General features: G+C 41.5%; 1 protein-coding gene across 2 annotated transcripts in view; it reads right to left on the reverse strand.

Annotated features, from left to right (window-relative positions):
* ntmt2 (N-terminal Xaa-Pro-Lys N-methyltransferase) overlaps nucleotides 1-25,426 on the reverse strand; it is a 42,901-nt gene that overhangs the window by 17,122 nt on the left and 353 nt on the right. The window contains exons 1-2 of one of the 2 annotated variants that reach the window (XM_073063257.1): nucleotides 25,344-25,424; nucleotides 2,665-2,840 (exon numbers count right to left, since the gene is read on the reverse strand). In XM_073063257.1, the coding sequence (XP_072919358.1) occupies nucleotides 2,665-2,840; nucleotides 25,344-25,356 (189 nt within the window). In that variant the 5' untranslated portion in view covers nucleotides 25,357-25,424. Of the gene's footprint in view, nucleotides 1-2,664; nucleotides 2,841-25,343; nucleotides 25,425-25,426 lie in introns of those variants that run through there. The other variant, XM_073063256.1, reaches the window with a different exon arrangement.

Raw genomic sequence — 25,426 nt, forward strand, 5'->3', positions numbered from 1 at the left:
TCTTCTCTTCTGCTGTCCTGGCCATTTCCTCCCCCTGATACCCCTCCTACTGCCCTTTCTCTCTTGGTTGATTCTTCTCCTATCAGACTCCTTCTCCAGCCCTTCACATGTTCTATCTATCACCTCCCTGTTTCTACTTCATTCCCTCATCTCACACCCACCTGACCTCACCTATCACCCTCTAGTTTGTGCTCCTTCTCCTCCTCCCACCTTATTCTGCCTTCTTCCCCCTTCCTTTCCAGTCCTGACGAAGAGTCTTGGTCCGAAACGTTGACTGTTTACTAATTTCCATGGATGCTGACTGACCTGCTGAGTTCCTCCAGCACTTCTGTCTGTTGCTACAAACCACCAGTGTCATTTTTGTGACTATTATTATCTTTGGCAATAAAACATTTTTTCCTGAATTTCTCTTAACATTTACTGCCAAGAATGGTTTTATCTGCACTGCCCTTCATTATGGCATTTGCCTAGCCTGGGACTGTCACTCCTTGCTGCAATCTACTCCGAACAACTCATTTTCCCATCCTTTGAGGGAGTCCAAGTTTTCACTGATAAGTATCACTTCTTTGCTTACCTGCTGTCCTTTAGTGTCCTTTTATCTGGTTGTACAGGCAGCGTTTACTCATGTACTGTGGAAACCCACAGCTACTTCCCTATCATCCTCTCCTCATCAGCTTCCTCAGCCAATACTGCATCGTTAATGAATAAGCTGAGATAATTTTCTGCATAAGCAGTTAATTCTTTGAATTTAACAACAGCTCTTGTGTGCTAATGGTAACTCACACCTATCAGGGAGGTGCATTACCGCCACCTACTGTAATGGAGCATGAAGGGAGCCACGATGCACAGTATGCTACTTGTTTTAAAGAAAGTTCCAACATCTACTCTCATGACCACTCTATTAGATATACCTGTATACCTGCTTGTTAATGTAAATGTGTAATCAGCCAACCATGTGGCACCAACTCAATGCATAAAAGCATGCAGACATGTTCAAGAAGTTCAGTTGTTCTTCAGTCGTAACACTAGAATAGGGATGAAATGTGACCAGAGGGACTTTGATCGTGGAACAGTTGGTTGTTGGTGGCAGGCAGGATGGTCTGAGTCTCTCAGAAATGACTGATCTCCTGGGATTTTCACGCACAACAGTCTCTAGAGCTTACCGAGCTTACATGGTGCAAAAAACAAAAAGAAAACCCAATGAGTGGCAATTCTGTGGGTAAAAACACCTTGATAGTGAGAGACGTCAGAAGAGAATGGCCTGACTAGTTCAAACTGACAGGAAGGTAACAGGAACTCAAATAACCACATATTACAACAGTGTTGTCCAGAAGAGCATTCCCGAATGCTCAAGTCAAACTTGAAGTGGATGGGCTGCAGCACGAGAAAACATAAACTCTGTGGCCAGTTTATTAGGTACAGGAGGTGACTAATGAAGTGGCCACAGAGTGTATGTTTCTTTCAGCTTTCAGCTTTCTAAACCTGTTTTGGGTTAAACTTTTCAATAGCCCCACTACCTAATCTGGGCTCTGTTTCAAAATCCACTTTCTTGCAAAGCAATTTATTTTGCATTTTGCAACCCACCCATCTTAATCCACACTTCACCTGATTGCCACTGAAATGCTTATTTAAACCACATTCAATATTCTCTCGAGTTCCATCACCAATTTAAAATGATTCTGAACTTCACTGCCCATATAAAACTGAGGCCGGCCTCACTTTCAGATCACACTTCCTTTCACCTTCAGTGCTAGAGCCATCAATCATCTCAGCCCTGCTCTCCCCACCCCCATCAAATGCATCCTTTAAGCCTCTCTCCACATATGTAGTCTTTAGTCAACAACCCTTAGCCGTACTCTTACTATTGCTAGTCTAGCCAGTAAACTTTATCACATTAAAAGCTGCTATGAAAATCTGCCTGTGATAGTAATATATTCAGTAATCAAGATATCATGGCAGGACCCGATTCTGCCATTGCACAATATTCACAATTTCACAATGCCATTAGGCTTTACAATTCAACCGCCAGGACTTAAGAACTTTTTAAAAGCTATTATTAATGCTTTTTGAGATAGTGATTTAGATGCATATCATATTTTTTACTGGGTTAAGTATTGTATGTAATTAGTTTTGCTACAACAAGTGTATGGGACATTGGAAAAAAGTTGAATTTCCCCATGGGGATGAATAAAGTATCTATCTATCTATCTATCTATCTATCTATCTATCTATCTATCTATCTATCTATCTATCTATCTATCTATCTATCTATCTATCTATCTATCTATCTATCTATCTATCTATCTATCTATTATCCCTATATAGAAGAAGGGTCTGTTGGTTTGCAATGTGGATTGGAAGCCCTTGCTGAATTTTAGCTTCTTTGCAGCTAACACTACTTGGACAGAGACTGAATCTGGGACCTTATTGGTATGATTACAAATTTGGATGCTTTTCTCCGACACAAACATACCTTAGTTTAGTAAGAACAAATGCACACTTTTTGTAAATAGTTAAGTACTATGATATTATACACTTCACCTAACTTGTATTTGAAGTTCACCCAGGAATATCAATAATATTGATTTGATTATCCAGGAGTGTGTTTGACATGCATTATTTACTGTATCTGTTAATTCTGTGTAGATGTAGGACTAAACTTACTCCAACAAACTTCTTAAGGAACACACAGGATGCTTCAATGTCTGTGCTGTTGAGTTCCAAGTAGTCTCCCATCATACCCTCCTCCGTTGCTGGCACATCTTCATAGAAGCGTTTCGCTCTGGCATAAAATTGCATTTCGCCATTAATGACTTCACTTGTCAATGCGAACAGTTTCACTAAAAAAATACAAAAGCAAAAACAAAAAATGTTGATATGAGAAGAAATTAATCAATCTATCATGTTCTTAACTTACAGTTTACTCCTCTTTCTGCATTTTTTTCATTGTTTAACATTCATTAAAAAGGATCAATCAAAGAATCATTTATTAATATTATTTCAGAGTTTACAAATATTGCCAGATCTTTTAATACATCAAATTCCAATTTACTTACAATTGCTACAAGTACATTATCGCCAATGAAAATAGCTGAGAAAAGAGATTTACAAATAATCAAAAGCACAATTTTCCCCCTAGCTTCAATCAAAGGTGAATGTTTGGTCTCCGACGTTAAGGACCAATGATATTAAAAGTTTAGCATTTGACGTACTATTTGGCAGTGATTTATCACCCAGCACCTCCATCTCCACATGTCTGTTTTTCTAAAGAGGGTGTTCCTTTCAGCTCATTTTTGGAGGTTTTGTTTTTTATCTCCATGTGTGAACATTTGGAATTTGCTATCCAAACAGATTTGCACCCGTAATTCATACGGGAACACCATGTGCAGTTACCCAGTTGGTGCCGGGCAGGGTTCTTGTCCTGTTTATCTGTTAAAAGTGAACCAAACTTAGTTACTGAATATATACTTATCGTGTTTTCCTGTTTCTCTGTCTCACTTCAGCTGGAGCTGAGAGACTGAAAGCTGTTCGAGATAGGTGAGATGGAAGGTTGGTAGTGGTTCTGCAGTAAACTGCATCTATAATTCTCTATAAGGCAACCAAATTTCTACTCTTTACTATGCTGTCAGGTTCGATGTACTAAATGAAGACCAGATGTTCTTGTACATGCTGTAAAAACTAACTACAAGCAGAATTTGCAAAGGCTTTAGGAGTTGCCCTTGTCTACCATATCACCCAGTAAATGGTTCACTGCCTGGGCCAAGAAGATTAAACACGCAAGTAGAAAATACATAATAATGGAGGACTGAGAGTATTATGAGAAAAAACATCAGATACAATTAACAATAAAGTCATATATTAATAAAATATACAATTAATAACAATAAGTCTGTTCAAAAGAATAGTATATATACACCCAATTTCAAAACCATCTAAATGTTTCCAATATGAGATTTTGAGGTTAAGTATGTAGTATTTTAAGAAATGATTCTAAACCATCTTGAGTAAAACAATTGCTGTGAATCCAAATTATGCTATAATATCGTATTCAAGCAATTGGATAGTCGTGGATATGCAAGAGTCTGCTGCATGAATAACCCACAGTAAAGTTTGGCACAGTCAACATCATACTCTGATTAGATAATCTAATGTTTCTGTTCATCCAACACCAACCATGATATTTGATGGATTAGTGCACGTTGTGGAGACACTGCCACCATTGTACATGGGATATATTGCAAACAGATATAGCTCCTCAAGACTACCACCTATCATTGGAATTGGTGATGAAGCCAGAGATACCTTGAGCAAGGCTGACATGGAGACTGCTGAGAATATTGGAATGGTTTATAATCCAATCCTACTCCACATGTCCCACTTCTTATTTTAGCTTATAAGGTGCAACGAGTTTAATTGAACACTTCTTATTTATCCTCTTTTTTCACTGTGAAACCCAAGAACATGAAAACGCCTTGCCCCCAGACCAAGCTTCAATTCAAACACCAGCACTCCATGTCCTTTGTAGCATGGTTTAGAGGTGGGGTTGAAAGGTGATAAGCAAACATGCATGAGTGGTTTCAGGCCAGTATAATAGAGTCAGTTAACTTGTATGTCCACTCTCCTGACATGTATCCAGAGTGCTGGTTTATTGATATGGAAACGAGTTCCAATTCTATTACAAACACAAAGTACACTGCAGATGCTGGGGTCAAAGCAACACGTAAAACAAGCTGGAGGAACTCAGCAGGTCGGGCAGCATCAGTGGAAATGAACAGTCAACGTTTCGGGCCGAGACCCTTCGTCAGGACTGAAGATGGCGGGGGCAGCGGCCCTATAAAGAAGGTGGGGGAGGGTGGGAAGGAGAAGGCTGGTAGGTGCCAGGTGAAAAACCAGGAAATGGGTTACAGCAGTGAGAGAATTCAAATCTAAATAATTAAACTCTGGAAGTAAAGAGTATCAATAGTGTTAAATATGAAATGTCTGGATTCCTGCAAAAAACATTGATTTCACAAATCAAGTCTGGGCTCTATGGGATTCCAGGCCCACCAATGTGGTTGACCTTACTTGTTTCCTTAGTTCTGCAGATTTTGGAAACTGACACAAATTGCTGGCATGGCCAGCAACATCCACATCTTGAACTAGATCACAGTCAATGCAGATCAGTAATATCATCTCCTCCTCATTGATAATCAACATGGGCGCACCTAAAGAATGCATATTTAGGGTTCTGCTCAACATCAGTAGGAACAGGGAATTGATTCTGGACTTCAGGAAAGGGAAGTCAGAAGAATATATACCAGTACTCACTGAGGGGTCATCGGTGGAAAAGGTGAGCTGCTTCAAGTTCCTGGGCATGATCATCTCAGAGGATCTATACTGGGCCTAAAATATTGATAAAATCATGAAGAAGGTGTGCCAGTGGCTCTATTTCATTAGCAATTTGAGGAGATTTCGTAGGTCAGCAATGACTCTAGCAGGTTTCTATCGCTGTACAGTGGAGAGGCTGCTGATTGGTTGCATCACTGTCTGGCATGGAGACTCCAATGCACAGTATCAAAAGAGGGTCCATAGTCTTGTGGACTCAGCCAGCTCCATCACAGGCACAAGTCTCCCCATCATCGTGGACATCTTCAAAATGTGGTGCCTTAAGAAGGTAGCATCCATCAGTGAGGAGTCTCACTGCCCTCTTCTCATTTCACCATCAAGGAGGATGCACAGGAGCCCAAAGATCCACAATCAACATAATAGGAACTCTCCTCTGCCATTAGATTTCTGAATAGTCCATGTACCAACTCACTATTTCTTTTTTTGCAAAATTCATTGATTTATTTTTCTAATTTATAGTCATTGTTATGTCTTGCACTGTATTGTTGGCACAAAATAGCAAATTTCTTGACATATGTCAGTGATAATAAACCTGATTATGACTCTGATTCTGATCTTGTGAATATATAAATTAAAAGAAAATATCCCCATGGAACATTACTGTACACGTCCTATCACTGTTTCTGAAATGCATATGAATGTCCTATTTCATCTGTGAAATATTTTCTGTAAGAATAACATACTTGGTTTTGGATATCTAACATCTGTCTGGACATACATTGTAGCTGAGTAGTTTTTTGTGAAATTCAATATCTAGTATACATGTAAAATGAAATATATTTGAAAATTGTGTACTTCATGTGTTATGCAATTTTGTTTCCGGTCATATGAATGCCTGGTGCTATAAAGCATTGGAGAGACACAAGGGCATTGAATGGGATCCAGCAGAAGCCTGCAACCTACACTTAACACTTAAGCATGGCTTGTGCTTTTGTAGCCATTTATGCAGAAGCAGACTCTCAAAATGCCCATGAACCTGGCTCTGTGAGGACCTAAGCACCTGCCTCAGCAGACCTCAGGCTGGCTTTGGGACCCTATCTGTCTTTCCTTCAAGATCCCCACTACAACATGCCAATCTAAATGACCTTTAATGGCTCTGACCTAATTAAGGACAATCAACTATTTTGCAAAATTGTATGTCAGAAACATATTTTGGAAATGAGTTCAAGATTTATATAGAGTTCCTCAAAATAAACTGTTTTAATATCCCTGCTCTCTCCAAAAATATTGACATCTTTGTTTTATTCACAGTATTTAGTCTAATGCAATTTGCAATTATTGCAAGGCATTCTCGCCACTTTTATACTTTTGGTGGGGGGATTGTAGCTAATAAAGTTGTCATGATTACAAACCGTCTAAATTTTTATAAAATAAACCAATAGAGACATTGGCAGGATCACCTTTTTATGTAGCAATAAGAAGAGTTAACTCTCAAAATATCAGTACATGCCAAAATGCAAGATATACAGTTTACAGAATTGAATTAAAGAAGTAATAATGCCAACATATTTAATCTAACAATAAAATTACTCAGAATTATTATATATAACTTTAACAGTCCTGAGGGCCTTTTCTAGACATTTTTAATTTGGAAGTGGAATTTGATTTTCATTCAATAGCCTCCATAACATGCTATCTATTGTGAAATACACCCAAGCTTTCCTTGGCCACTAACAAAGTTAGGGAATAAGATGAACCTTATAGGTTTGAGTTATTGGTTCCCATATGAGCCACTGACTGCTAACCACTGGGAGTTCAGTAAATCTCTGAATAAGCAGTCCTTTTAAAATTACCTTTCTCCCATTTAATATTTGTAATTTATTTTTGATCTATGTATTTTAAAATTAAATTTCTAACTTTCTAAAATAATTTGTTTTACAAGTAATGTTTTTAAACATTTGATGGCAGAGACATTTAGAACTGTTAAGATCATTTATTGCTTTGATGGAACAGAAAGATCAACACCAAGCTTGGCTGTTATTATTCTCCGGCATTTCGCCATTCTCAAGGATTGACCTCTGCAACGAACAGTGTGAGTGCATCGGATTACAGATAAAAACTCCAAACATTGGGGTCATTTCAGCAAGAAATATATTTGTATATGTTGCCAATATAAGAATATATTTTCTATGCAATTAAGAGCAAAAAATGCTGGAAATAGAAGTCAGACAGTATTTGTGGAATAAGAAGCAGACAATGTTCCACATTTTCAGTTTTGTTGCAGATTTCCAACATCAGCAATGTTTTGATTTTTATATATTTTTGGAATTATTCAATATTATGCAGCACATTATAAATTTCATTTATTCATGTAACTCTTTTACATATTTGCAAACTGAAGTGATCTCTGCCCAAGTAAAATTCTTCAGTCTTTGTCTCAAATTGAACTGCTCCCTCAGCTAAATTATTTCAATACTTATGAGAGTTTGAAGCAAATCAATGACTAATTTTGTGGAAAGAATAGTTGTTCAAATGTAATACCAGTAAATCTAGATGAATTCTCTAGATACAGCTACAAGATTGAACTTGATGCTATCCAGGAAATAACTGGCTGTAATAAATGCAAAATAATTGGAAAATTATTCCTCTACTCATAGGTAGAGAAAAGTTAAATGTTTATTTTATTAACATATTTATACTTTTTCCAAATTCACAATACAATCAGCACTCTTTTCATGCTTCAACCTGTTTTGCAGTTTTCATCTTAAATAATATAATTATGGGTGGTGTAATAAATATTCATACAATTTTGTGTTTAGACACATGGGTAAGAATGCAGAGTAAGGATACTGTCACCCTGAACCTAACATCAAATATTGTATAGAATAGAGTGAAAACTGAAACAGGACCTGTTTAAATCAGTCTTGCTTTCCTCCCATTATGAGTTCACAATGTAACTGTGCTCCCCCCAAAATAATGTAGTTATCATTCCAGATACATTCAAGATACCCTGTCATTTTTGTTGCCAAAGGTATCAAGGAGAATTAAAATTTAGAATCCTTTTATTCCTGAATTACAGATACTGAACAATCAATTACAGCATTTAATGGTTTGATATTTCTCTGCTAGCACAGGTGTCTGTGAGTAACTTTCATTGGCCAATTAATTTACCTGCATAAGATATGGGAGGGAATCGTTCTGGCGGGAAACCACGTGACTGCAGTGAGAAAATGCAACCTCCACATAGAAAGAACTTAAGGTCAAGGTTGGACCCTGGTGTCTGAACCTGTAAAAGCTGCATCACTGTACCATAGTACTCCTCTTACTCAGAGACGCAATCAAACTGTTGTAAACCTCAAATGCAGATTGACTGAGGTAAAGGCAGATGTGAACAATTTAAGGCAACAGAAGAAAGCTATTCCTAAGTTGGACACTATATAGGGCTGGAAAGTCAGATGAGAATCATTTTGAGGTGAAACTGGACCCTGAAGCTATGGAGCTATGTACTGTTAAATATGAAGTAGTTGTTAGAGAGTTTATGGTAGGGGCAATGTATCTGTCCTTCCATTCGTTCACTGGAGGAAATGATATTTCAATGTTGGATATCAGGGAAGCAATATGAGAACATAGATACAGTTGGAGAAAATAAGCAAAGGAGTTAAAAGGTACGAACAGACATTTTCTATGTATAAGTGAAAGCTGAGCCTGTTTTACAGATAGTGTCACCAATGAGTTACATCTGGATGAGGAGCAAAAATGACCTAGAGAAAAGAAATCATTATTGGAGATTCTCTGGCTGTATAAGTTCGAATCAAAATGGAAGACTGGCTCTACAGGCTGGTATTACAGGAATTAAGGAATGGTGTGATATGAGGCTCCGATAGGAATGCACTGCTGAAGTAGAAAAATAACTGATCTGAGTGATCTGAGCTGACAAAAAGGGCCAAATAGCTGACACCTGCTCCTGCTGTTTATTTTGTTTCTGCTGCCAGAAACCTTTCTAAGACTGAAGGTCAGTGTCACAGAGATTATCTGAACTAATAGAGTGCTGTAGGAAGACTGGCCCATGCTGATCAGAGTGGTTCAAGATGGAAAGTGAGGGATGAAAGGACACAAAGTCCTTGGAAATGTAGATGAACTAAAAGTTGGGATTGTTTAGAAGCAGGTAACCATAAGTAAAGTATAGACTGGCTGAGAAGGTAGACTATTTATAGTGCTAATTGAATGAAGGGAAAAAGGAGAAGTTGACTGACTTGGGGTTTCACAAGAAGCAATCTGAGAAAGCATGAGATAGATCTCTTGGAAAAGATGAATGAATGAGTGTAAAAACAAAATAAAAGAAGGTTTAGTGCTATTATGTGAGAAAGCTTCTGGGAGAGTTTGGAATATAGAAACATGGATAAGATGTTTAGACCTTAGAGCCTATTCCATAGTTCAATATGATCATAGCTGATCTGTAACCTAAATCTATTCAATGCCTCACTTCCCTGAATACTTTTGATAAATAAAAAAAACAATCAACTTTGGATTTATTATTTAACAAGTGACCAATCATTTTCTGATATTGTAACTTAGAGATCCAAATTTGTTGAAGTATTTCCAAGCTTCATTCCTATATGACCTGGTTTTCATAGGCTCTGCTCTTGAGCTCTAGCTACCTCATAAGAGCATAAGAAATGGGAGCCATGTGGCCCATCGAGCCTGCTCCATCTCTCAAATAGATCCTGGCTGATCTGGCCATGGACATCTCCACCTACCTGCCTTCTCCCCATAACCCCTAATTCCCCTATTATGCAAAAAGATATCCAACCTTGTCTTAAATATACTTACTGAGTTAGCTTCCACAGCTTCATTGGACAGAAAATTCTACAGAATCACCACTCTCTGGGAAAAGCAGTTTCTCCTCATCTCTGTCCTAAATCTACTCCCCCGAATCTTGAGGCTATGTCCTCTAGTTCTAGTCACACCTATCAGTGGAAACAACTTTCCTGCCTCTATCTTATCTATCCCTTTCACAATTTTATATGATGTTATAAGATCTCCTCTTATCCTTCTCAATTCCAGCGAGTACAGTCCCAGGTGACGCAATCTCTCCTCATAGTCTAAACCCATTATCTCTGGAATCAACCTGGTGAACCTCCTCTGCACCACCTCCAAAGCCAGTATATAATTCTTCAAGTAAGGAAACAAAAACTGCATGCAGTACTCCAGGTGCGGCCTCACCAGTACCCTGCACAGTCGCAGCATAACCTCCCTGCTTTTAAATTCAATCCCTCTAGCAATGAAGGCAAACATTCCATTTGCCACCTTGCCTGCTGCACCTCCAAACCAACCTTTTGTGATTCATGCACAAGCACTCCCAAGTCCCTCTGCACAGCAGCATGCTGCAATCTTTTACTATTTAAATAATAATCTGATCTTCCAATTTTCCTTCCAAAGTGGATGACCTTGCATTTACCAATATTGTACTCCATCCGCCAGACCCACTCACTTAACCTATCTATATCTCTCTACAGACTCTCCGTATCCTCTGCACAATTTGCTTTTTCACTCAACTTAGTGTCATCAGCAAACTTAGATACACTACACTCAGTCCCTCTTCCAGATCATTAATGTATATTGCGACCAGTTGCGGGCCCAGCACTGACCCCTGCGGCACACAGCTCACCTCTGATTGCCAACTAGAGGTACACCCATGTATCCCAACTTGCTGCTTTCTATTGGTTAACCAATCCTCTGTCAATACTAATACACCCCCCTCATTATTTCCTCAATCAGATCTCCCTGTCACCTCAATTTCCGGGAAGAGTACCAAAGAGGAGATGAAAGGAATCCAGAAATGGTGATGGATATCGAATCACAAACAAGAGAAAATCTGCAGATACTGGAAATCCAAATAACACACACAAAGTGCTGAAGAACTCAACAGGCCAGACAGCATCTATGGAAAAGAGTACAGCTGACATTTCAGACTGAGACCCTTTGGCAGAACTGGAGAAAAAAGGATGAGGAGTAGATTTAAAAGGTGGGGGAGTGCAGAGAAAAACACAAGGTGATAGGTGAAACTGGGAGGCGGAGGAAGGAAGTAAAGAGCTGGGAAGTTGATTGGTGAAAAAGATACAGGACTGGAGAAGGGGGAGTCTGATAGAAGAGGGTAGAAGGCCATGGGAAAAAGAAAAGGGAAGAGGAGTACCAGAGAGAGGCGATGGGCAGACAAGAAGATAAGGTGAGAGAATGGTGAAGGGCAGAGGGGATTACCAGAAGTTCGAGAAATCAGTGTTTATGCCATCAGGTTGAAGGCTATCCAGATGGAATATAAGGTGTTGTTCCTCCAACCTGAGTGTGGTTGTACGACAGTAGAGGAGGCCATGAATTGACATATTGGAATAGGAATGTGTTGGAATTAAAATGATTCCCACTTCTTCTGGTTAGATGGAGCACAGGTGCTTGGCGAAGTGGTTTCCCAATCTACGTCAGGTCTCATCAATATACAGGAGGCCACACCGGGAGCACCAGACACAGTAAATGACAAAAACGGACTCACAGGTGATGTGTCGCCTCACTTGGAAGGACTGTTTGGGGCACTGGATGGTAGTGAGGGAGGAGGTGTAGGGGCATGTGTGGCACTTGTTTCACTTGCAGGGATAAGTGCCAGGAGGGACATCAGTGGGGAGGGAAAAATGGACAAGGGAGTGATCCCTGCGGAAAGCTGAAAGTGGTGGTGGAGGAGGGAAAGATGTAATTGGTGGTGGGATCCTGTTGGAGATGGTGGAAGTTGTGGAGAATTATGCGCTGGACACGGAGGCTGGTGGGGTGGTAGGTGAGGATGAGGAACCCTATCCCTGGTAGGGTGGCGGAAGGATGGGGTAAGAGCAGACATGCATGAAATAAAATTGATGCAGTTGAGGGCACCGTTAATGGTGGAGGAAGGGAAGCACTTTCTTTGAAGAAGGAGAACATCTTCATACTGGAATAAAAAGCTTCATCCTGAGAACAGATGTGGCAGAGACAGAGAAATTGAGAGAAGGGCGATGGCATTTTTACAAGTAACAGGTAGGAAGAGGTATAGTGCAGGTAGCTGTGAGAGTCCGAGGGTTTATAAAGGCATCAGTCGATAAGCTGTCTCATAGAAACAGAAACATTGAGAAAGGGGAGGGAGCTGTTGGAAGTGGACCAGGTAAGTTTGAGGGCAGGGTGGAAGTTGAAGGCAAAGTTGATGAAGTCGACAAGCGGGAAGCAGCACCAATGCAGTCATCGACGTAGTGTAGGAAAAGTGGGGGACAGGCACCAGTGCTGGCTTCAAACATAGAGTGCTCCACATAGCCGACAAAAAGGCAGGCATACTTGGGAACACACCAGTGCTGCCTGGCCTGCTGAGCTCTTTCAGCATTTTGTATGTGTGATTGATATCCAAACGGGTCATAAATCATATGTGGTTAAATATTTATCCTCTCTCTTGAGACAGCAAAGAACATATGGAATAGAAATGGGAGAATATTTGACCTCTTGCCCCTGCTCAGTCATTCAGTAACTATATTCCTGTTTCTTTAATATCCAAAAAATTGAAAATATACCAAGTGACTAAGTCTCCATTTTATAAGATTCACTATCCACTTTTAAAAGGATTTCAGTTTGTGCCAGCTCTGAACTGTCAGTCCCATCTGTTAGGCTTCTGACTTCTGGATCTGGACTCCACCAAAAGGGGAAATGTCATTTCTGCGTCTCCACTTGTCAAGTTTGTACGGAATTTTATATGTTTCATTGAGATTGCATCACACTTCTTTGAATTCTGTTAAATACAGGCCTTGTCTGCCAAAACTCTTTTCATAGGACAAACCTGACATTCCACAAATTAATCAGATGTACACTTGTCTTAGTTCCTTTATCCACAAGTATATTCTTCATCAAATGGGAAGATTAGAGCTGTATGCAAATTCCATGTGTGGCCACACAAGGGCTCCATATAATTGAAGATGTCTTGCAACATGTACAGATACACTGTTTTCCCTCCAGCTGCATGCTGAACCTGCATGTTAAATTTCAGTGATTCAAGAACAAGGATATGCAGGTCTCTCTGAATGCCCGCACCCTTCAAATTCTCACTATTTAAAAAATAAATTATGTTTCCATTTTCTCTACCAAAGTGGACGATCTTATGCTTTTCTGCATTATATTCCATCAGCCCAGTCCTCACCCATCCACTTGAATTTTCTGTTACCTCTTGAAACCTCTCTGAATCCTCCTCACAACCCACAATTCTACCCAACTTCTTGATGACAAATCCCTCAGTCAGATTTTTGATATGGATTATGAACACCTGTATTGCCAGCTCTGATTGCTTTTTGCACAAATGACATGAGAAGAATACATCAAAGAATTCAAATGATGTTTCCCTGGGCTTTGTTTTGTGGCTGTTCTTCTGCTGCCAACGTCATAAACCACACCAAATACTGATCACTCACAGTAAAAGCAATAAAATTAGTATGCTGCTATAATTCCCTTAACCACCTAATCTCTTTTTTTTTCCACAGAAGAGGCTTATTGAACATTTAAATCAATCCCATATTTTCTACCAGTAACAATAAACTTTCCTGTACTGAGGATCAGTCAGTTCTCTACATCTCTGCATGTTGCTCAACCTAACCATATCGTGACAACTTGTAAGGCCCTTCAGCAAGATTTTATTGAATTAACAATTAGCTGTTATTATGCGGTTACCAGGTACGCAGTTCAGGATTACCGGGTAATCTTACAACTATGTCTGTTTGGGATTGGAGATGGATGTAATTCATGATCCCTCATGTGCTATATTGCTAAGTCATAGACTACTACAGCACAGAAACAGGTCATTCAGCCATCTAATCCATGCTGAACTATGAATCAGCCTAGTGCTGTCAAGCTGCCCGGACCATAGCCCACCATCCTCCTCCCAGAATCACAGTCAGGATCAGGTTCAATACCATTGGCATATGTTGTGAAATGTGGCGTTTTGGAGCAGCAGCACATTGCAATACATAATTTTAACCTATATATTACAATAAGGATTACTGTATACATTAAAAAATTTTAATTAATTAAGTCTGCAAAAAGAAAGTCAAGTCAAGTCAAGTCGCTTTTTATTGTCATTTCGACCATAAACTGCTGGTACGTTGCACAGTAAAAACGAAACAACGTTCCTCCAGGACCCTGGTGCTACATGAAACAACACAAAACTACACTAGACTATGTGAGACAACTCAAGGCTACACTAGACTTCGTAAAACAACACAAAACCTACACTAGACTACAGACCTACATAGGACTACTTAAAGTGCACAAAACAGTGCCGGGCAGTACAATAATTAATTAATAAATAAATAATAAACAAGACAATAGGCACAGTAGAGGACAAATTCAATATAATAATAAATGATGTAGATGTCAATCTAGACTCTGGGTATTGAGCAGTCTGATGGCCTGGGGGAAGAAACTGTTGCACAGTCTGGTCATGAGAGCCTGAATGCTTCGGTGCCTTTTCCCAGATGGCAGGAGGGAGAAGAGTTTGTATGAGGGGTGTGTGGGGTTCATCATAATGCTGTTAGCTATGTGGGTGCAGTGTGTAGTGTAAATGTCTGTCATGGTGGGAAGAGAGACCCTGATGATCTTCTCAGCTGACCTCACTATCCACTGCAGGGTCTTGCAATCCAAGACGGTGCAATTCCCAAACCAGGCAGTGATGCAGCTGCTCAAGATGCCCTCTGTAGAATGTATTGAGGATGGGGGCTAGGAGGTGGACTTTTCCCAGCCTTTGCAGAAAGTAGAGACACTGCTGGGCTTTCTTGGCTATGGACCTGGTGTTGATTGAACCTTCCTAACTAACCTTCCGTGCGGAACCTTATCAAAGGCCTTACTGAAGTCCATATAGACAACATCCACTGCTTTACCCTCATTAACTTTCCTAGTAACCTCTTCAAAAAATTCAATAAGATTTGTCAAACACGACCTTCCACGCACAAATCCATATTGGCTGTTCCTAATCAGACCCTGTCTATCCAGATAATTATATATACCATCTCTAAGAATACTTTCCATTAATTTACCCACCACTGACGTCAAACTTACAGGCCTATAATTGCTAGGTTTACTCTTAGAATCCTTTTTAAACAATGGAACAACATGAGCAACACGCCAATCCTCCGGCACCATCCCCGTTTCTAATGACATTTGAAATATTTCTGTCAGAGCCTCTGCTATTTCTACACTAACTTTCCTCAAGGTCCTAGGAAATATCCAGTCAGGACCTGGAGACTTATCCACTTTTATATTCCTTAAATGCTCCAGTACTTCCTCTTCTTTAATCATCATAGTTTCCATAACTACCCTACTTGTTTCCCTTACCTTACACAATTCAATATCCTTCTCCTCAGTGAGTACCGAAGAAAAAAATTGTTCAAAATCTTCCTCATCTCTTTTGGCTCCACACATAGTTGTCCACTTTGATTCTCTAAGGGACCAATTTTATCCCTCACTATCCTTTTGCTATTAATATAACTGTAGAAACCCTTTGGATTTATTTTCACCTTACTTGCCAAAGCAACCTCGTATCTTCTTTTAGCTTTTCTAATTTCTTTCTTAAGATTCTTTTTACATTCTTTATATTCCTCGATCACCTCATTTACTCCATGCTGCCTACATTTATTGTAGATATCTCTCTTTTTCCGAACCAAGTTTCCAATATCCCTTGAACACCATGGCTCTCCCAAACTTTTAACCTTTCCTTTCAACCTAACAAAAACATAAAGATTCTGTACCCTCAAAATTTCACCTTTAAATGACCTCCAATTCTCTATTATATCCTTCCCATTGAACAAATTGTCCCAATCCACTCCTTCTAAATCCTTTCTCATCTCCTCAAATTTAGCCTTTCTCCAATCAAAAATCTGAACCCTGGGTCCAGTCCTATCCTTCTCCATAATTATATTGAAACTAATGGCATTGTGATCACTGGACCCAAAGTGCTCCCCAACACATACCTCCGTCACCTGACCTATCTCATTCCCTAACAGGAGATCCAACACTGCCCCTTCTCTAGTTGGTACCTCTATGTATTGCTGTAAAAAACTATCCTGCACACATTCTACAAACTTCAAACCATCCAGTCCTTTTACAGTATGGGCTTCCCAGTCTATGTGTGGAAAACTAAAATCTCCCACAATCACAATCCTGTGCTTACTACAAGTATCTGCTATCTCCTTACAAATTTGCTCCTCCAATTCTCGCTCCCCATTAGATGGTCTATAATACACCCCTATAAGTGTTACTACACCTTTCTCATTCCTCAACTCCACCCAAACAGCCTCCCTAGATGAGACCTCCAATCTATCCTGCCAGAGCACCGCTGTAATATTTTCTTTGACAAGCAATGCAACACCTCCCCCTCTTGTCCCTCCAATTCTATCACACCTGAAGCAACGAAATCCAGGAATATTTAGTTGCCAATCACACCCCTCCTGCAACTATGTTTCACTAATAGCTACAACTCCTATTTCCAGGTATCAATCCATGCCCTAAGCTCACTCACCTTTCTTATAATGCTCCTAGCATTAAAATAAATGCATTTAAAAATTCTCCACCTCTTACTCTCTGTTTATCACTAACGGTGCAAACAACTTTACTATCTTCTTTTTCTTCCTTCACCCATACATCTGTTCCTACACTCTGGTTCCTCTCCCCATCCCCTTGTATCTGGTTTAAATCCATTGCAGCCTCTCTAGCAAACCTACCTGCAAAATCTATTCAACCTTTCCTGATAGCTCAGATCCTCAAGTCCAGGCAAAATCCTTGTAAATTTCCTCTGCATTATTTAAATCTAATTTATATCTTTCCTATAGGTAGGTGACCAAAACTGCACACAATTCTTCAAATTAAGCCTCATCAAAACTTCATACAATTTCAACATACCATCCTAACTCCTGTACTTAATAATTTTATTTATGAAGCCCAACGTGCCAAAAGCTTTCTTTACAATCCTATCTACCTAGAATGCCACTTTCAAGGAATTGAAGGTCTGTATTCCCAGATCCCTCTGTTTTACCACATTCTGCAGCAACTTATCACTCACAGTGCTAGCCCTTCCCTGGTTTGGCCTCCCAAAGTGCAACACCTCACACTTGTCTGTATTAAGTTCCATCTGTCATTTTTCAGCCCATTTTTCCAGCTGGTGCAGATACCTCTGCAAGCTTTGATAGTTTTTCTCCCTGTCCATTACACATCCAATCTTGGTGTCATCCTCAAACTTGCTGACCCAGTTTACTACATCCTGATCTTGATATAGATGACAAACAACAATGGACCTAGCACTGATCCCTGAGGCACACCACCAGTCACAGGTCTCCATTCATAGAGGCAACCATCTACCACCACTGTCTGGCTTCTCCTGTGAAGCCAATATCTAATCTAATTTACTACCTCATGTTGAATGCCAAGTGTTATGACCCCAGCCCCCTCCTTTGTGAGAATCGCAAGAGCTCTAGTCAAAGGGGGGGTCAAATGACCCAAGAGGGGGAGAGACGCACCAGAAGACACGCTAGAAATCCTGCGACAGCGCTTTGATAGCGACAGCCGGTGGTGGGGTTCGTGTGCGTCTTTTCCTTGCCTGGGATTGGCGCCCTCACCACGGAAGAACGGCTTAGCTTCAGGAGAGGTCACAGATGAGCGTCCATTCCCCAATGAGACTTCGATAAACCGAACTCCTACAGGTTGGAAAACCTGTCGGGTAGCTGTTTCATTAAATCTCTATCTCTCTCTCTCTTTCTAACAAAAGTGCACCAATGCGACATCACAACAGACGGCAGCTGGTGGAACTGCAGTGACCGCAAGAGACTTTCAGATATACAGCGAACAATATATACATTACCCCTAGACAACGATAGAGCTTATTTCTGATTGATTACTACTATACCTGTGCTTTAGATTGAGTTGTGACGACGTATATGATCTGAATGTTTTGTATTAACCATACGTTTGTGCCCCTTTATAAATAAAAACGTTTGAAAATAGTAGCACCAGGCTTCAGTGGACCTATCTATCTTTGCTGGTAAGTCACCCGGTTACTGGGGAACGTAACAAGTGGGGGCTCGTCTGGGATTTGAAACCAAAGGGGAGGGTCAATGAATCGGGCTGTAAGTCCAAACTTAAATCTGGTTACGCAGGTAGCCAGACAGGAAACCAGCAAAGATGGATGTGGGTGAATTTATGAGAAACCTGACTGTAGAGGCGCTAGGGACGGCTACCAAATCAGACTTGGTAAATCTGGCAAAGGGGTTAGGCCTCGCAGAGGTGAGGTCATCAATGAAAAAGCAGGAAGTGCGAAGGATCATAAATCAGTATTACATTGGGAAGGAGGTGTTTGCAGCTGAGGATTTGGAAAATATCCCCAAAAAGAGATTAGCAAGTGGGACAGATCAGGTAGAGTTGGAGAAAGTAAGGTTGGACCATGATCTTAAAGTAAAGCAGCTAGAAGCAGCTGAAAAGGCTGAGGAACGGGCTGCAAAGGAAAAGGAAAAGGAAAGGGAGCAGGTGTTCAAACTAAAGGAATTAGAGATGAAACGGGGTCATGAGCTCCAGCTAAAGCAGCTAGAAGCAGAAACAGAAGAGAAAGAAAAAACAAAGGAGCCATGAATTGGAGCTGGACAGGCGAAAGCAAGAGCGAAGAGCTCAAGGGGAAGAGAGAGAGGAGGGGTTTGATGTTAGTCGGGCGTTGAGGTTGGTCCCCCCGTTCGAGGAGATGGATGTTGATAGTTATTTCTTGCTTTTTGAAAAGGTGGCAGTGAATCAGAAGTGGCCCAGAGAGCAGTGGGTGGCGTTGTTACAAAGTGTGTTACGAGGGAAAGCACAGCGGGCATATGCCGCGTTGCCCCCAGAAGGGGAAGGGAATTATGACCAAGTAAAGGAGGCCATTCTCCGAGGTTACGAGTTAGTACCTGAAGCGTATAGACAAAGGTTCCGAAATTTAAGGAAAGGGTGGAATCAAATGTATACCGAGCTAGCCCATGAGAAGGGTGTGCTCTTGGACCGTTGGTGCACCGCGGAAAAGGTGGCCGAGAATTATGGGCGTCTCAGGGAGTTATTTTTGATTGAGGAATTTAAAGGTTGTGTTCCGGAAGAGATCCGGATGTATTTGAATGAGAGGACGAATCAGTCCATCTCAGAAATTGCTAGGTTCGCAGATGAATATGCCCTAACCCACAAGACAAAGTTTTCCTCGCCAAAAAGTTACCAGAGAGACCGTGGGAACGGTAGAGAAAGCCCGCCGGCTGAGGCGGAGATCCCGCTGGGAGCTAGTGGTAAAATTGAGGAGGAGAGGCAAGACGGCAGGAGAGGTCTTGGCTTGACCTGTTTTAATTGTGGAAAGGTGGGTCATATTGCATCTAAATGCTTTGCTCCGAGAAAGGAGCCAGAGAGAGGGAAAGCAGCGATCCCTATCGGGTGTGCAGTGGTAATCAGAAAATCGGCAAGAGGGTCCCAGGGGAGCAGAGAGCGCGAGGGGTCAGAGATTTATCTGTCACACGGAACCGTGTCTGTGAGGAAGGGGGACCCACCAATTCCCGTACAGATTTGGAGAGACACGGGGGCGGAGCTATCATTAATTAGCCGTAACGTATTACAATTCGGACCTCCGATGGGCGAGGTAGCCCTGAGAGGAATAGGAAAAGGGACAGAAAGGGTGTCTTTGCGTAGGGTCATTTTGGATTGTGAGCTGGTGTATGGATCAGTTGAAATGGGGGTGCCATCAGAATTCCCGAGAACTGACGTGGATGTCCTCCTTGGGAACGATTTAGCAGGAGGAAAAGTTTGGTCGGCCATGACTATGACCCGCCGACCGGTGCGTGTTGAGGCCCCGCCCATAGAGTCCCCGAGCTATTCCGCATGCGCGGACACTCGCAGCCTGTCGAGAGCGGCAGCTGAGAACGGGAGCAGTTTAAAATTGGCCCAGACGTCTTTACCGATCCTGTGCCACGAGGGTTTCGAGGGTGGTAAAACGAGGAATAGTAACGTAAAAGGGGGTAAGGGAGAGAAGGTAGATCTGCCCTTAGCGAAGAAAAAGGTCCTAGAGGTAGGAAATAAAGATGAGAAACAGATAAAGCTGTTAAAAGGTCCAGGGTTGGACATGGATGATCTGTCTGGTTTGGCAGGACTGTTTGAAAAAGTTGAAAATTCTAAAGGTGTTCCCGATAATGAAATGAGGGCAGTCCCAGATGAAAAGGATGCCATTACCTTGAAGAAGTCTGCTGGGTTGGCAGATGGGGTTGTTTCAGCCCGCGGGGTTGAGTTTACTCCGGAAGTGAGTTGCCCAGAGAGTAACTGGGAGGATCAGGGGAATTTAGAATTTGAAAAGGGTATGGGTATTGAAAGCCTGGAAGAGGCCAATGCCCCGTTTGAGTGTGTCCAAGATGGGGATGCACGTGGTCCTGAACCTAGTCACGGAGCTCAGAAAAAGTCTGAGGTATTTGACTCAGCTGGACGAGACGGCCGTCCTTTTGGAGCAGATAGACTTGGTTCGGGAAAAAAGGGGTTAACCTTGGGAAGTGTGAGTTCCCAGATGGTTGTGCTGAAGGGGGTGTTCAGAGTTAATGTGGAGTTTACGAATGGGGAGATAACTGTTGTTGTGGAGGAGAACGGTAAATCTGTAGTTCCCAAATCGAATGAAAAAAAGTTAAAGTCTAGATTGATGCCTGCGCATCGATTACAGGTTGATTTGGAATGTAAGGGTGCCTCACACGCTATTGTTATTCAAGAAAGAGCTGTGAGGAAGCCGAAATTTAAATGCGGCCGGAGAAAAAGGTTCGAACTGAAACACATCAGCCTGCATGGTCTTGACAAAAGGGTTAACTACCTGTGTAGCATTAAAGAATTGGGTGGAAATTCCCATGATGGACTAGGTTGGGGACACGGAGTTAAGAGAATAACCCTCGTGGAAAGGAAAGGCGGGAGAGTACCTCGCCAAATTACTCAAGTTCCCCACAGGGGGACTCTCCGGAAAAGAGGCGATGGTTAATAGAAAATGCCATTTTTAAACAGCAACGCCAGTTGTACGGGTTTGCGCCAAAGCCTGTGAATAATGAAGACAACCCCTTTGGAGACCTGCCGGTGAAATAACATGACCGAAACGATTAGTATTTGTATAAACTTTTGTAGATGCACCTAAGCTAAGATCACACCTCCTTAGTTTTGTTGCTGACGAAAATAAATAAATAGGTGGTTATTGAGCTGAAGTTTGATGCTACCAGACTTTAGTACGGTACGCGATGTTAAGATATTAAAGAAAGGGACACTGTAATTGTTACCTGTTTAGATACTGACTTGAATGTATAACGGTAGTACTCGGTGAAGAGAGGAGCTTGTGTATTGTGTTAGAAAAAAAAATCCTATAAGACTCTGTACCAACCTGTTTTTAACCGCTGGTAAAAAACTTTTAAGAGGGGAGATGTTATGACCCCAGTCCCCTCCTTTGTGAGAATCGCAAGAGCCCTAGTCAAAGGGGGGGTCAAATGACCCAAGAGGGGGAGAGACGCACCAGAAGACACGCTAGAAATCCTGCGACAGCGTTTTGATAGCGACAGCCAGTGGTGGGGTTGGTGTGCGTCTTTTCCTTGCCTGGGATTGGCGCCCTCACCACGGAAGAACGGCTTAGCTACAGGAGAGGTCACAGAAGAGCGTCCATTCCCCAACGAGACTTCGATAAACCGAACTCCTACAGGTTGGAAAACCTGTCGGGTAACTGTTTCATTAAATCTCTATCTCTCTCTCTCTTTCTAACAAAAGTGCACCAACGCGACATCACAACAGACGGCAGCTGGTGGAACTGCAGTGACCGCAAGAGACTTTCAGATATACAGCGAACAATATATACATTACCCCTAGACAACGATAGAGCTTATTTCTGATTGATTATTACTATACCTGTGCTTTAGATTGAGTTGTGACAACGTATATGATCTGAATGTTTTGTATTAACCATACGTTTGTGCCCCTTTATAAATAAAAACGTTTGAAAATAGTAGCACCAGGCTTCAGCGGACCTATCTATCTTTGCTGATAAGTCACCCACTTACTGGGGAACGTAACACAAGTAACTGAACGTTCTTGACCAATCTCCCATGCGAGATGTTGTCAAAGGCCTTGCTAAAGTCCATGTTGACAACATCCACTGCCTTACCTTCATCAAGTTTCCTGGTAGCTTCCTCATAAAAAAATATTACAAGACTGGTTAGACACAACCTACCACACACAAAGCCACATTGACTATCCCAAATCAATCCCTGTCTATCCAACTATCTGGTCCCTTAGAATACCCTCCTATAACTTGCCCACTACTGATCTCAGGCTCACCAGCCTATGATTTTCTGGCTTATTTTTGGAATCTTTCTTAAGCAATGGAACAGCATTTGCTATTCTCCAATCCTCCAGCATGTCACCCATGGCTAAGGACATTTTAAATCTCTCTTCTGGTGCCCCTGCCATTTCTGCTCTAGCCTCCCACAGGGCCAAGGTTAGAGCCTGTCAGGCTCTGGGGATTTCCCACCCTAACTTGCCTCAAGACTGCAAGCATCTCTTCCTCTGTAATCTGTATATGGTCCATGATCTCACTGCTGCATTGCCTCTCTTCTGAGTCAGTCTCCCAAATAAATATCCATGCAAAAAATCCATTTAATATCTCCCCTAAATCTTTCAGCTCCATGTGTAGGTGACCACACTGATTTTGTCCCTGACTATCATTTTACTCTTACTATTTGAGTTAGTGGTGGAGAGGAAGTCACTAAAAAAACTGTTATCCATTATGGACAGTCTGGCTCATCTTCTCCATAACCTCCTCAATAAGCAGTGGAGCCCCCTTTTGAACAGACTCATTCAGCTCCGCTGTCACAAGGATCGTTACAGAAAATCTTTCCTACCAACTGTCATAAGCATATACAACAGTTCATCTCTGTGCAACAGGAGAACATGCATCATAGTACAATAGTCTCTGCTTTATGATTTTGTACATTATTATTGTGTATATTATTATTCTGTATTTATTTTTAGTTAAGTCTGCACACTGCTAAGTGGGTTTTTAAATGTTACTGCTGTAATAGAAGTATTTCCCACTTGAGATCAATAAAGAACTTATTACTATTATTATTATTATTAATTTTAATGATAATAATAATTATCATTATAAACCCTTAGGACTCTCCTTGATCTTGTCTGCCAGAGCAACACCATGCCTTCTTTTAGACTTCCTGATTTCCTCCTTAAGTGTTTCGTTGTATTCCTTATAACCCTCAAATATCTCATTTGTTCCTACTTGCCCATACCTGTTATGCACTTACTTCTTTTTCTTAACCAGGGCCTCAATATCTCTCAAAATCCAAGGTTCCTTAAACCTGTTATCCTTGCCTTTTATTCTGACAGGAACATACAAATTCTGTACTTTCAAAATTTCACTTTTGAAAACCTCTCACTTAGCAAGTACACCTTTGCCAGTAAACAACCTGTCCCAATCCACACTCATTAGATTATTCCTTATGCTATCAAAATTGGACCTTTTCCAATTTAGCATCTGTGGTAAACTATGTATACCTGTCTGGTGCCATTAGTTTCAAGATAATTATGGAGTTGGATAGGTCCGGTCCTCCAGCTGAGATGCTGATGCACCATCAATAACTCTAGGAGACTGGAAGTGAACGATAGGCTCTTATTAACAGCGAAAAGGGAGCACAAAGACTGAGGGAGGAGCAGTGCCCCAATCACCTTTATACAGGGGTCTGTGGGAGGAGCCACACGAGCAGTCAGCTGACTGACTGACTGCTCGTGTGGCTCCTCCCACAGACCCCTGTATAAAGGTGATTGGGGCACTGCTCCTCCCTCAGTCTTTGTGCTCCCTTTTCGCTGTTAATAAGAGCCTATCGTTCACTTCCAGTCTCCTAGAGTTATTGATGGTGCATCAGCATCTCAGCTGGAGGACCGGACCTATCCAACTCCATAATTATCTTGAAACTAATGGCATCATGATTACTAGAGGCAAAGTGTCCCCCTGTACAAAATATTGTCACCGACCTGTCCCGTTCCCTAAGGGAGATCTTATATTACACTCTCTCTAGTTGGGACTTCTACGTACTGATCAAGGAAACATTCAGACAGACAGACAAACTTTATTGATCCTGAGGGAAATTGGGTAAATTGGGGAAATTCCTGAACACATTTGACAAACTCTAACCCATCCAGCCCTTTTACAGTATGAAGCTTCCATCTCTCTACAAATTTGCTTGTCTAAATCCCGTGGTTTATAATATAAAACCGCAAACACGAGGAAATCTGCAGATGCTGGAAATTCAAGCAACACACACAAAATGCTGGTGGAACGCAGCAAGCCATGCAGCGTCTATAGGGAGAAGTACAGTCAACGTTTCGGGCCGAGACCTTTCGTCATCCTGTTAAGGTGGTCGTCCCTTTCTTATTCCTGAGTTCTACCTATATAACCCTCAATAGAGGATCTCATCAGTCTGTGCTGACTGAGCACTGACGTGACATTTTCCCTGACTTGTAACACCACCCCTTCTCCTTTAATCCTCCTGCTCTGTCACGTCTTAAGCAGCGGGACCCCGGAACATTGAGCTGTCAATCCTGCCCCTCCAGCCACCAAGTCTCACTAATGGCTACAATATCGTAATTCCACGTGTTGATCCATGCTCTAAACTCATCCGCCTTGCATTGAAATGCTCAATTCAGAACATTAGATCCAGTGTGATCAGCCTTTCGTTCCTGACTTTGTATGTAAGGTTTAACAACATCTTTCCCCACATCCACTCCACAATCCGCTCTTGCACTCGCCCACCCCGAACTCTAGTCTAACACCCCCCCCCCCACCACCCCGTGCAGTACTAGCAAACCTTCCCATGAGGTTTTCAACCACATCTGTAATGATAAATCGCTATCTAGTAATACGAAATACAATTGGACACAATTTAATATAAGATTCTTCTAATATTCAAATTCACCTGTGGCGGGCATTCGGATATTTTCATTCTGGCCGTGGTGCCGAATCTCTGTAGGCGACCAGACCGCAGCGTCACTCAAACTC

Source organism: Hemitrygon akajei, chromosome 12 (genome assembly GCF_048418815.1).
Source record: "Hemitrygon akajei chromosome 12, sHemAka1.3, whole genome shotgun sequence".
In the NCBI taxonomy this organism is placed as follows: domain Eukaryota; kingdom Metazoa; phylum Chordata; class Chondrichthyes; order Myliobatiformes; family Dasyatidae; genus Hemitrygon; species Hemitrygon akajei.